Genomic DNA, 14,052 nt, shown 5'->3' on the forward strand with positions numbered 1-14,052 from the left:
AAGCCTACCTTTCTAGTACCCTAGTTTGTAATCACAATGGGGGTAGACTAAAAGTAAATATTTTCATGCTGATTTGACTTTACCTGTAAAGTAATCAAAGCCATCTTGCTGAAATACCTCAAATACAAGGGGCAGTAACTGCCACATTTGTGGAGACACTTGCTGACACGTCAGACTATGTGCCAAAGAGAAGATCTCCTCATAGAATTCTAGAAGAAAAACCAAGCTGTCATAAAATGCTTACTGCGACTAAATAACAAAAAACAACAAATTCAGGGGTAGTACCTAAGACGTGCTGCTGTAAAACGGTCCCAATGACTTGTAAGCATATCCCCTCCAGCTGCTGGGTTATCTAGAAGAGAAGATAAATTGGGAAGAATACTAACTAACATGTAACATTTCTGTTAAGAAAGGCCTTTGACTCTATTCTGAAAGACAAAATTCTGAACAAGTCCAACACTGACATTTATGAGAACAAAAAAGTAACCACTTACTTTTACAAAAATAACATCATGAAAAAATACTGTGACAAATATCTTAAACATAGGAAATTATGTATTTTGAGTATGCATAACACATATAAGCTCAGTCCAGATAAAACTAGAATGCCTCTGTGGTTGATTTACAATGAAATTGTCTGAAGAGAGGCATTCCTACCAATGCCATTAACTTTATGTCACTTCCATAAGCTCCACCCTTGGTTTTCTAAAACTGGGTTTTACTATGTAGCCTTGGCTGGCCTATAACTCATTATATAGAGCAGACTAACGCTCCATTTTTCAAATTATCAATAGTGACCCATGAAACGTAAGCTTAAGCCTCAACTCCATCAAGAATAATGGGCAATACCAAACCCATGGGGTGCTACCTACAGACCATTTAATATTAAATGCAGAAGGTAAAATAAAGTAAGATATTAATTTCAAACATATAGCATGTTTAGAAATCCCTTTTCAACCTCTAAAGATATGTATTTGCTAAATAAAAACAAGGACAGCATTTTACATGGATTCTGGCTATTATGCAAAATAGAAAATTGGCTTAATGAAGTTTATACAAGAGCTTGTAGACATCTGCAAACATATATCCATAGTGCAATTATTGATACCAAATCCATGGCTGAAATTATCTCTAGCCAAGCATGGTGGTAGTTATGAGGCTAGGTTGTGAGGATGTAAGTAATATAAAACCAGGAGAGACTTTTCTATATAACTATTTCAAAGTCCTTGTGGGGCACACATACATAGAAGTACCAAACTAAAAGAAAAAGAAGCAATCTCGGAGGGATGTAATTGCATTGATTCCTAACTGTGCTAGGGATACAGCTCAATGATACAGCACTCATATTATAAGCCCTGCCTAATTCCTAGCACCAGAAAAATAAAAATTAAAGCTGGCTTTTTACAAGAAAACCAAATGTTATATAGTAAAAATGTTAAAATGCTATAAATTTTTAATATACTGGTGTTTTCTGGTTTTTAAATTTTATAACTTACATAACTCTAGCTTTTAGCTGGGTGGTGGCAGAGCATGCCTTTAATCACAGGACTCAAAGTAATGTCAATCTCTGAGTTCAAGACCAGCCTGGTCTACAGAGTGAGTTCCAGGACAGCTAGAGCTAGAGAATCCCTTGATTTAAAAAAAAATAAAAAAATTAAAATTCATTACTGTATTTCCCTTACATTTAACAGGGAAAAAAAAAGGATGCAGACAATAGTAACCTCAGAGGAATGTATATTCAGTATTCATAAACTGGAAATTAGAAATGGCAAATGTTTTACACTTATTATTTATTTATACATTCATTTACATGTATATGCTGTGTCCAGGAATGAACTCAGGCCAATACACTTGTAGAAAAAGACATTATCATGTTGAATTATCTCACCAGTCCAAAACTAACTTCCAACTGAAACTAGCCCTTTTTTCCAAGTAATCACCATACAGTGGATCCAGATTTTTTAGTTAAAAAAAAAAAAGGTAAAGCCAAATAGCTCCTGCTTCCAAATTAATTAACCTGTGAATACTTTAAAATTTAACATAAATTTAAGGTACCAATCTTAAACTGGAAGTAATTAAGTGATCAAAACAAAGCAAGTGAAATAGCTTTATAATATCCCATGAGTCTTTCTATTTTTTACCTCTTTGTGATCTTCAACTACACTCAGAAGTGTGTCAATTGTATTTAGAATTCCCATAGCAGTAACTGCTTTATCATCACTTCCTTCCTCATCTGGCCCAGTCTGGATTACTTGATTAAACGTCATTGCCTAGAATGAAAAGAATGAAAATGTTTTGGTTTTAAGAATGAGTGGTGGCATTCATCTTTAATACCAGGATGTGGGAGGTAGCTCTGGTCTACAAAGGGAGTTCAGGACAGCCAAGGCTACACAGAGAAACCCTGTCATGTCAAAAACTCAAAACCAAAACAAACAAACAAAAACTTCAGAGAAGAAAGAGACAAAACACAGAAAGGATGAGGTAGGCTGTGTATCCCAAGCAGGCCTCAAACTTTCTTCCTGGGAAACACAGCCTACAGATTGCTGAAATTACAATAAATGCATAATACCTGGTGATTTACAGGTAAAATGTACTGGAGGGACTACAACAATGTGTCTAAATTGGGTAACAAGAGTGCGGGCTCTAGAGTGAAATGGTACTGCGCTGCCACTTGACCTCTCTTTCTTGACCATTTCTGACATAGCATGTGGGAGAGTTCAGACTAACACTAGCAGGGCAATGAGGCAAGGCATAAAATGTACTTATTGTTATGTTATCATAAATTTTCCCACTGCAAAACAGATTAAATCATCCAAAGATTTCAGTGCTAACACCAGCCACATATTGAGATCCTTTCTTTGACAATGTCCAAATACAAATATATTGAATGGATGATTAAGCTGTTGTTTTGACTTTTAAATTTTCATTTAAATTATACCACTGTTTTGTTTTAAAGTATGTCTGTGTAACATTTGCATACCTGGTAACTAATATAAATCAGAAGAGGGCATCAGATGATGTGAAAATGGGGTTGTTACGAAGTTCTAAGCCAACATAGAGGTGCTGCGAGTTGAACCCAGGTTCTATGATTCTGGAATCGCTCTGAATTACTGAATCACCTCTCCATCCCTGATTTACCTGATTTATAACTACAACAACTGTTCTGAGTATTCAAAAAACTCCAGAAATGATGAACTTAATACACCTAAAAAACCTGCACTGTGATAGGATAAGCATTAATCCCAGCCACACTTAGCTCTGTCAAGTTATTTTATAAAACAGGAGTAATTTTCAATGAAACCATATGAAATAACTATTGATCAAAGTTTGTTTTTAGGGGCTGGAGAGATGGCTCAGAGGTTAAGAGCACTGGTTGTACTTCCAGAGATCAAGTTCAATAGCCGGCAACCACATGATGGCTCATAACCATCTACAATGAGATTTGGTGCCCTCTTCTGGCTTGCACACATACATTCAGGCAGAATACTATATACATAATAAATAAATAAATCTTAAAAAAAAGTTTGTTTTTAGATTTATTTATTTATTGTTTTGTTTATACAGCATTCTACCTGCATGTGTCAGTGTACACCAGGAGAGGGCACCAGATGTCACTATAGATGGTTGTGAAACACTAAGTAGTTCAAGGAATTGAACTCAGGATCAGGACCTTTGGAAGAACAGCCAGTGTTCTTAACCTCTAGCATCTCTCTAGCCTCTTGATCAAAGGTTTTAGCCTACAGGTTACATAGTAAGTTCCAAGGAATATTTGTTAACGGAATGGAAGCAAATTGTGACATACTACAGGGATCATGCAGAAAACTAAATCAACATCTCTGCAACAATAAGTTTAAACAACATACCAGATGCTGTGTCATTTCTACAGCAATAGGAGTGACTTCTTCACTATATTCACAGATCATTTTCTGAATGACATTTGTAAGATCATCATTTTCTGTTTCTCTTATAATATGAAGAAGAGCCTGCATTACAGGTCTGATAAATGGAGTGATGTATTCTTTAGCTGTAATAGAGGGGGTTATGAAATAGGTAAATAGTAAGTAGGATACAAAAACAGCACAAACCAAGTACTTTCATTTTCCAGAATTCTACCTTACAGTTATGTGTAAAGTTGTCTGTGACATACAAATCATTTACCTTTTTCTTGATTGCTGATCAACACCTGCAGTGCAATGGCAGCTTCCACCTTCACAGGCATTTCACGATCATCAATCAGACATCTTCTTGTCAGCTCTAAAGCTGTTTGGAGGTTCTGATCACTTTTGAATTTCACTTCACAAAAATAGTGAAGTACCCAGCAAGCCTTCAAAAACAGGATAGAGGGACAGCTGTATGTGCCATTTTAAAGACCTTACAATAGATTCCCCCAAAGTAAGTTCTTTCTAGAATTTTGTGTCTGGGAATTTGGAGGCTGGCCAGTGGGAGATGTGCTCAAACACGTAACACTAGACCAGTACTATGATCCCAAGTTACTTTTTGGCTGCACACTCTTTTGTGTGGATAGCAAGATCTGAATGCAAAACACAGACAGACACTGCTACCAGACATAGACGACAACTATGCACACAGCACTACAGCAGCCAGATGAAGACTCACAGAAAAAGAAATCTTAACTGATAAACTTTTTAAGCCAAAGTTCAGTCATTTCTTACAAGACATATAATCAAATAATGCAACTATAAAACTTACTCTTGCTCTCATGTAGCCTAGCTCACTGCTGAAGAGAGGAAATACGTGATTCTGCAACATGTATTCCATTTGATCTTTGTAGATCTTTTTCTGTGGATATAAAAAGAATTGATAAAAGTTCCAAACACCATTCTCTCAAGCTGCAAATACACATGACAATGTTAAAAGGGAGTAATAATGAGACACACATTTATTGTCATATACACATACACAATCCATGAACTTTCATACTACTATAACCAAGTCTGTGATGGAACTTATTAGCTCCTTAACCAAGGTGAATTCTGCCTCCAGCCCCCAGAGTCCTGAAGTTATACATTTTAGAACGCTCTACTTAGAAAACAATCACCCCAAGTGTCAATAGAAACTTGTCTGATTAGAAACTTGTAAGGTTGAAGAGATTGTTTAGTTGGTAAGATAAATTCAACAAAAGCATTAAGACTGAAGTTTGAAGCCGGGGGTTGTTAGTGCGTATCTATAATCACAGCACTCAAGGAGACAGAGGCAGGAGAGTCTCTGTGAGTCCAGGAGAGCCAAGGCTACACAGAGAAACCCTGTCTCAAAACAACAAACAAACAAACAAAAACTAGAAGCCAAAAACCAAACAGACACACCCTAGCAACTTTAAGCAGCAGCATACAGGGGCACAGTGGCCTATGCTTATAATCCAGTAATTCCAGCACATGGGAGGTGGTGCTGATCTCCAGGAGCCAGCAAGACCCTAGCCCCAAAACATAAATTATGATTTCTTCCATGACATTCAAATGTACACATGTACGCAGAGGAAATACAATTTGATTCCAATTTAAAGGGGCACATGTAAATATTTTCAGTATCAGTGTATTAGCCATAAGAGACCTACAACTCAAGAGAGATGCCACCTCACATAAGATAGCCTTAGCTAGAAACATTACTTTGTAGACCAGTGTGACAGCTCACACGTGAGCTTAGTACCTGGATGCTAATATGGTAAAAGATCACCATTAAACCTGATGTTACACTTAGATGGCTAAAATGAAAGAGAAAGTAAACACTTAGAACAATACTAGAACTCCTGAGAATACTGAGAACTCCTTAGTCTGTTAGTTTAAAATCAAAAACATCAAAACCAAAATAAATACAAAGTAACAACCACAGATATGCATGTGGAAAAAGAAAGCCTTCATATGCTGCTGGTGTTAAAACCTTACAGGCATTTTTGTAAAACTTTTTTGGTTTTTCAAAACATGAGGGGCAATTTAGGCGCTTTGATACATGTACAATGAAAATATATACACCCCTACAGAAACTTATAAAGGAATGTTCTTAGCAGCATGGTTTAGAATAAAACAGTAGAATCAGAGATAAAGTACATTAACTGAAGAATGAACAAATAAAGTGCAAATTTTAATAGTTCAGTATTTGGAACTGAGGAAGTAAACACAGCTACATGTTAGATGAGAAGAAAACCAAATGCAACTCACAAAGAACATACTATATCCATCAGCTTATATGAAAGGTCCAAAATAAATTCACAGATAAATGCAGCCTAAGGACTGACTGGGAGGTGTGGTGTGAAATGGGGAGAGACAGACTTCTTTTTTGTGGCAATGAAAATGTCTTGAAATGAGATGGTTGCAGTACTGTAAAAATATTAATGACCATTCAGTTACATATTTTTGTTTGCCACAGTACTATGTAGATGACAGAAGACAACTTAGTGGAGATAATCTCGCCTAACCATATGAGACACAAGGACTGAATTCAGTTCCATCAGGTTTGTTGGTTCAGCAGCCATAGCTATACACTATAAATAGACAATCTGCAGGGTATGCATTATATCCCAGGAAAGAAAGGGGGGAAAATAAATAAAAATAAAAAAGCCGGGCACCTGACTTTAACCCCGTACTTTGGAGGCAGATGCAAGGACAAACGCGGCGGGCGCGTGCACGCACACACGCACGCACACGCACACAAATACCTTCAGAAGTATTTCAGCTAAAGAGCCAATCATATGCAAGGCTCCATCTTTTTTACGAGGATCAGCATTTGGTTCAGTAAGAATCTGGTAACAAAATCCCATAGTCTTTTGCAGTACCTGAATAAGAGATAAGCAACACTTTTAACATATGATTAACATTCAATAAGAGTACATCTGAGGGGCTGAAGAAATGGTTTGGGTTAAGAGCACTGGCTGCTCTTCCAAAGGTCCTGAGTTCCATTCCCAGCAACCACATGGTGGATCACAACCATCTGTAACGATATCTGGTGCCCTCTTCTAATGTGCAGGCGTACATGCTTATAGAACACTGAATAGATAATAAATTAACCTATCCTAAAAAAAAAAAAAAAAAAAAAAAAAAAAAAAAAAAAAGGTGTATCTGAGTGAGGAATGGTAGCTTACACCTGAAATCCCAGCACTCTGAGAAGCAGAGGCAGGCAGATCTCTGTGATTTCAGGGCTAGCCTTACAAAGTGAGTCTAGGACAGCAAAGAGAAATCGTGCCTTGAAAAAAACAAAACCACAAGAAACAAAAGAGAAAAAGGTATATCTAAAGGAATTTAAAATAATAACTCACCTCTTTCCTTTTACTACAGGCTGTAAACAAAAGTGTCTGGGCAGCAGTAGTAGGAGAAATAAAGTCTTCAAACACATCTAGAGAAGGAATGTAAAAAGAAAATTCAGCCAAATCAAATTTTTGCTTTGTTTTGCAATAGGATGAGATATATCATAGATCAGCCTTGCCCTCATTAAACTTCTGTCTATAATGCCCAAGTATGAGGATTATAGACATAGACTATATATAATGGCTGATTTACTAATTTCTTATTTCATATTTCAAATTTATAAATTCCGTTTGGCAAAAAAATAAAGCTTGAGTGAGATATATGGTTGAGGCATACCTGTATTTCCAGCACTGAAACAGGAAAATCTTGAGTTCTAGGTTAATCCCTATCTTAAGAAATCACAACCAACCATGTTTAATGGGATCAGGGTGTAGCTCTATGCAACGAGTTTGCATGGCATACACAAAGCCCTACATCTGATTCCTACCACTGGAAAAGAAAGTATATGATAAGCAAAGCATTTAAAAACTAAATCTTCCCAAGTGCAAAAATTAATCTAGGCATGCACCTAAAATCCCATTATTATCAAGGTAAAACAGGCAAGAGCTATTCCTTAAAGACAAGACCATTTTGCAAAAAGGTTTTTGTTTCTGAGATGTGATCTTAGTATTTCTCAATGCCAAACTCAAGACTTTTAAATGTTCATCCAATAACTTATACGAAACACTACTAGAAATAACTTTTACAGCACAGTCGCAACACGAGTCAAATAATTTTTTAATTTCATGTAGATTTCCATATGAATCACAATATGCATCTTTCTAGGTCCCGTGCATACAAGACATGAGACTCAAAAAGATAGTATGTGATATGTCAGAAAAACACTAATTAATACACCTTAAGAACACAGTATGTTTGCTAAAACTAAAAACAGATAGGTGCAGTCATGAACAAATAGGCTTAGAAAGATACACAAGACATAAATTACTAAATTTATGAAGTGGATACTGGCTTCATACAACCTCTATAATCTTAAACCAAAATATTTGGTTTCTAAATGTAGAAATTAAAAAAAAAAATTAAATCTTTTTATTAGCCAGGCAGTGGTGACACATGCCTTTAATCCCAGCACTTGGGAGGTTTACAGAATGAGTTATAGGACAGGCAGGCAGGCCAAAAACCAGAGGAACCCGGTCTCAAAAAAAAAAAAAACAAACAAAAAACAAAAACAACAACCAAAAAAACCTTTTTTATTAGCCAGGACTGTTATACAGAGAAACACCCAAACACACAAACAAATGTACATATACATACTTTCTTAGAAAAATTATTATATTCATTTATTTATGTGTGTGTAGACGGGAAGTTATATAAAATAGCAGGTGTGTGGTAGTGTTCAGAGAAAAACCTGTAGGAATCATGTCTCTCATCCCCTAAACAAGTCCTCAGGTTTGGCAACAAGCACCTACCCCATTGAGCCTTCTGATTGACCTTGTTTTGTTTTTGGGGTAGTCAATACTAGTTACTTCAGCTCTAACTGAACTGACTCAGACTTGTTTAATAAGCTGAGGATAAACTTCCATTTCCCTTCCTAGTTAGAGATTATAGGCCTGTACCACCATACCCAGACAGTGTAAATTCTCTTACCAAACTTCATGCGTATATATTCATAAGGATCTTCTTGCCAGAGTTCCTCATCAGCATCTGTATAGCACATCAATGGAAAAATAACATCTTGGATAATGCCCTGCAATTTAAAAGTTAAGAAAGTAATAGTCTTCAGCTTTCAAGTTTAACCTGTCAATCTCCTTTAAATAGCAAAACAAAGTAACTATATATAAAATTTAATAGCAAACTCTAGTAATGTATTTAAAGCATTTCAGACCAACATCCAAGCTGAATATCTACTTATAAAAATTACATACTAAGACACATATGTACATAGTACTGTAAATACCCTGAAAGTATGAACTGTAGGCAACTGTAGTGTTATAGTGCAGCTGTGCAGAGCTTACCCAACAACCACTGGGGCCAGGTTCAATCACCAATGCTCAAAAAGAGGGAAAAAAAAACAAGACAAGCAAATTCTGGAACTCTAAAAGCTAACAGATTACCAAAATAACCTGTAAACTAATTATCCTGCAAAACAATCTGAAGAAGTAGTCCTTTGCTCAGTCCAAATCAAATATCAACTATAATCCAGTGGTCAGAGCTTAAGTATTAACTTGAAGATTAAGTTTTAGTCTAAAGTGTAGCTGGATATTCTTAAACACCTCTGATTACTTTGTCAGACTGTTCCTTTTCTTCCATTGCACTATCCAAAAAACAAACAACAACAAAAATCACCCAGCTACACTAAGTAACAAAACTAAGCAATTTTCAACTTTATGGCAAGTAATGCATTATTTTTAAAAAAAATACTAAGAAAAAAACAACAACAACAAAAGAAACAAAGCAAAGAGAAGATAATTACTTGTATATGAGGCTTCAGGTTCTTCCACGTAAGAGCATGGGAAACTCCTTGATTAATATAATTTAATGTCTGCTGTAAAACTCGAGGAGCCATATATTGTTTCTCCTTGTACTGATATAACACTTTCAATAAAACCTTTGAAAAAAGAAAAGTTCAATAAAACAACAAAGTTCAGATAAATTTTAACCACTGCAAGATAGTAAAATAAAAAACAAATTTCTTTTAAAATACATTCAAGGGCTAGGCATGGTGGTCCACTCCTGTCATCCCTGCACTATAGGAGGCAGAGAGAGGTGGATCTCTATGAGTTCCAGGCCAGCCTGGTCCATAAGTGACTCCAGCATAGCCAAGGCTACAGAGAAAAACGCTGTCTGAAAACAAACAAACAAACAAACAAACAAAAACTTTTAAAAACTTTTGTGGAGTACTATATTTTTAAAGCATTTAAAGTAATAAATGGCACAGTAAGGTGGCTCTGGGCAAAGACACCTGCCACCAAGCCTGACAACCTGAATTATAACCCTGTCCCCTGACTTTACATGCATACAATGGAATTCATACTTATATAAACATTTTTATATAAACAAAATTATTTTGAATATAATAACAGACCTAAGGAAGGCTATGCCAAAGGTCTGGTTTCTGGTAAAGTGAACAGAACAAACCCTCTGCAAGAACTCAACATACCAACCACACAATGCAGAGAGCCCTTTGCTTGATTTCATTTTAGAAAAGTCTTACTAGGCTTGTCACTTACCATCTTGCTTTAACAACAATTCCAGTTCTACTTCATATTTTAGAATGATGAATTGCAAAGTGGGAGACCCTTTCAGAAACTCTGAGACATAGATGACAGCTATTGTAAAAATTAATGACAAGATATTTGTCTTTTTCCTTATTTTATTTACTCAGGGGTCCACTATGTATCCCTGACTGGCCTGGATATTATACAATTATGTACAGACAAAGGAGTGGTTCCATATACATCGTACACAAATAGATACAAGAGCTAAAAGATGGCTCAGCTGGGCACGATGGTGCACACATATAATCCTAGTACTAGGGAGGCAGGCCTGAGTTCGAGGTCAGCCTGGTTAACAAATTGAGTCCAGAACAGCCAAGGCTACATAGAGAAACCCTGTCTCAACAACCCTGTCCCCCGACCAAAAAAAAAAAAAAAAAAAAAAAAAAAAGATGGCTCAGTTTTTAAAAGTACTGGCTACTCTTCAGAGGACCCAGGTGCAATTCCAGAAAACCTACACCACAGCTCATGTCACTAACTCCAGTTCCTGAAGATCTGACATCATTACACAGACATACATTCAGAAAAGAAACAACAATGCATGTAAAATAATTAAAAACAAAAAGAAAAACAGTCTACAGCAGAAAAGATAAGCTTGAAGTACAGCCATAATAGGCTGCTTTGGCAAGAAAGGTCAAATGGAAACTCTAGCCTCCACTCAGGGTAGTTTCTGCAGCTTGGTGTTGTTAGCCAATTTCATTCTATCTCTGATATTGTTCTTTGACATGAAAGCCTCACTAAGAGAACACTCTACTCTGGCCCCCAACTCTTTCAATTGGGATCGTCTGCTAACTGGCATGAAGACACTTCCTAAGTCAGTTTCTGCTGAATGTCTTCAAATATCGCTTTCCCTTTGCCCACCACTAGGTAAATCCATTCATTCAAAACTGAAAAAAACTGGCTGGAACAGTAGTACCCCTCTCCCTCAAAAAAAAAAAAAAACAAAAACAAAAACAAAAAAAAAACCACAGGCCAAAAATGTTTGAAATAGTTAAAACACACAGTCTTTAGAAAAAAAGAAACAAGACAAAGATCAACATTAATCCAAACAAAGTTATAGCAAACATGTAAGTCCCAGCACTAGGTAAAGGCAAGATGACATGTTGTTGTGACAGCTACAACCATAAAATTGTTTCATTGCTGCTACTTCGTAAGTTTAACTTTGCTATTATAAAATGTAATGTAAATATTTGATATGCAGGATATGTGACCCACAGACTGAATACTGCTGCTCTAAATGGTAACAGGTATGCTCAAGTGGGACACAGATATACATGCATGCCAAACACCCATGAACATACAAGCTTTAAAGCAACTCAAACTTCAAAGTGCTATGTCTCTACTTAATGTTAGACTTACTTGCTGGACACCAACAGCAAAGGCCTTCAGAAAGACTTCAGCAAATTCATTGTATTCCTTAGAAACATTCCCAGGGCTCCCATACCTGTATGAACATGAATGTGTCCATTATTTCTTTACAATGCTTTACATCTATATTTATAATAGCTAAGGTTCAAAAGAAAAAAAACCATACCTTTCAAAAAGTCTTGCTAAAATATGTAAGGCCCATTTCTTACATTTCCACCAGGGTAGCTCTGGTCGATCATCTTCTTCAACTTGAAGTGTTTCCTTAAAAGAGACATTAATTTAAAAATATTGAGAGACCATACTCATCTGCATCAAGTAAAATACAGTCTATGCTAGGCCACAGAGGAGGACATTACAGCCAGTCCAGATAAGACCTGATAAACTAGGGTCAGATGGAAAAAGAGGAGGACCTCCCCTATCAATAGACTTACAGTGGGGCAGGGAGGAGATGTGGGAAGGAGGGTGGGATTGGTGGGAATGAGGGAGGGGACTACAGGTGGGATACAAAGTAAATAAACTGTTATTAATATAAAAAATAAAAATTAGGAAAAAAAATACAATCTATCATAAAAGCAAATAACCTAAGCATTCAAATAAAGTAACAAGTAACAACGGAATCATTAAAAAATAATCAGGGGCTGGAGAGATGGCTCAGAGGTTAAGAGCACTGGCTGCTCTTCCAGAGGTCCTAAGTTCAATTTCCAGCAACTACATGGTGGCTCACACCCATCTATATTGGGATTTGATGCCCTCTTCTGGCATGCAAGCACACATGCAGACAGAACACTATATATTGAATGAATTAAAATAAAATCTTAAAAAAAAAAAATAAGCACATAAGGACATCCATTACATTTTTAAATTAACAAAGGGAAAACACAGAACTGAAAACCTTTCTATAACACCATTGAGAACTATACCAAATCAAATGAAAGTTACTGTGGAAGTTATTATTCAAACATATATCTGTTCTATGATCCTTCAGTATTTAAAACAGTGAAAGCATGTGATGCAAAATACCCACTGTCACAGTATCTATACTACTCAAAGCATACAGACGCTCAGCTGGTGACTACACCATAAACTATTATATGGGTACAAAGGGTACTACATGGCAAAGAAAAATGTGCAAACGATGAGAAAACATGAACAAATTAATTTTTTTAACAAACTGAAAATACTTAAATACGAGCAGATGTGTTTGCATTTGTTCTTAGGAAACTGAGTTCTATCCCTAGCACTTCTAAAAATCAAAGTGAAACAATATAACAAAGATAGGATCTCACCAGTGGCAGTAGCTCACACCTTTATTCCCAGCAATGGGGAGGCAGAGGCAGGCGGATCTCTGTAAGTTTGAGGTCAGCCTGTTCTACAGAATGAGGTCCAGGATAGCCAAAGCTACACAGAGAAACCCTACATATAGACTCATACATATAAAATTAAAAGAATTTTTTTTACAGTAACAAAACCACAAAATTTGGTAAAACTAGCATTTAATCCTCCGTCAGTTTGTGGCCATCTACAAACAGTTAACTGAAATGAAGGAAATAGCATGAAATATTTGCATACAAGCAACTGAGTTTTCTAGGAATAACTCTTTGAACATATAAGGAAACAGAAGAACTAGAGACTGAAACAGAGACAGACTGAAGAACTTACATTAGGCACATCCCTATTCACAACAGTCTTCAAAATTTCCACCCATTCAGTCAGATTCTGCTGGTTTATTAGCTCCAGGGGTAAAGTATACTAAAAATAATAATAATAATAATAAAAAGTTATTATTTTTCAAGTCCCAAGGAAATTCCATTTCTTTTTATTCTACAATACCCACCAAAGGTAAAGATAATTCAACCAATCCCCATTTTGCCCAATTTCCTTAATGAACAATGGCATTTACCAGGGACATCCTTCCTTTTCTCAGCTTACTTGGATCACATCTTATTTCCACCTGCAAAAACCTATTTATCACAGATTTCTATCTATTTATTTTTGCAATGCTAGGGATCAAACCTAGAGCTATATGCTAGGCAAATATTCTATCGCTGTATTCCCTCAGCCTTGTTCTCTTTTTTTTATAAAGGAGGAAGTGCTTAATAAATTGTAACTGATCTTTACTGGGTATCTAGAAATATAAATCATGCAATGTTAAG

General features: G+C 36.1%; 1 protein-coding gene and 1 non-coding gene across 2 annotated transcripts in view; both read right to left on the reverse strand.

Moving 5' to 3' along the window:
* Ipo7 (importin 7) overlaps positions 1-14,052 on the reverse strand; it is a 45,100-nt gene that overhangs the window by 9,286 nt on the left and 21,762 nt on the right. Inside the window, exons 6-18 of the mRNA XM_021636257.2 lie at positions 13,559-13,648; positions 12,066-12,160; positions 11,891-11,975; positions 9,730-9,864; positions 8,904-9,003; positions 7,268-7,344; positions 6,671-6,787; positions 4,711-4,800; positions 4,159-4,324; positions 3,864-4,024; positions 2,142-2,270; positions 286-352; positions 84-209 (exon numbers count right to left, since the gene is read on the reverse strand). Coding sequence (XP_021491932.1) covers positions 84-209; positions 286-352; positions 2,142-2,270; positions 3,864-4,024; positions 4,159-4,324; positions 4,711-4,800; positions 6,671-6,787; positions 7,268-7,344; positions 8,904-9,003; positions 9,730-9,864; positions 11,891-11,975; positions 12,066-12,160; positions 13,559-13,648 — 1,438 coding nt within the window. The remainder of the gene's footprint in view (positions 1-83; positions 210-285; positions 353-2,141; positions 2,271-3,863; positions 4,025-4,158; positions 4,325-4,710; positions 4,801-6,670; positions 6,788-7,267; positions 7,345-8,903; positions 9,004-9,729; positions 9,865-11,890; positions 11,976-12,065; positions 12,161-13,558; positions 13,649-14,052) is intronic.
* LOC132647544 (small nucleolar RNA SNORA23) lies at positions 4,412-4,596 on the reverse strand. The gene has a single exon (XR_009585906.1). It is a non-coding gene; the product is annotated as a small nucleolar RNA SNORA23 (small nucleolar RNA).

This window comes from Meriones unguiculatus, chromosome 14 (assembly GCF_030254825.1).
Source record: "Meriones unguiculatus strain TT.TT164.6M chromosome 14, Bangor_MerUng_6.1, whole genome shotgun sequence".
Taxonomy (NCBI): Eukaryota; Metazoa; Chordata; class Mammalia; order Rodentia; family Muridae; genus Meriones; species Meriones unguiculatus.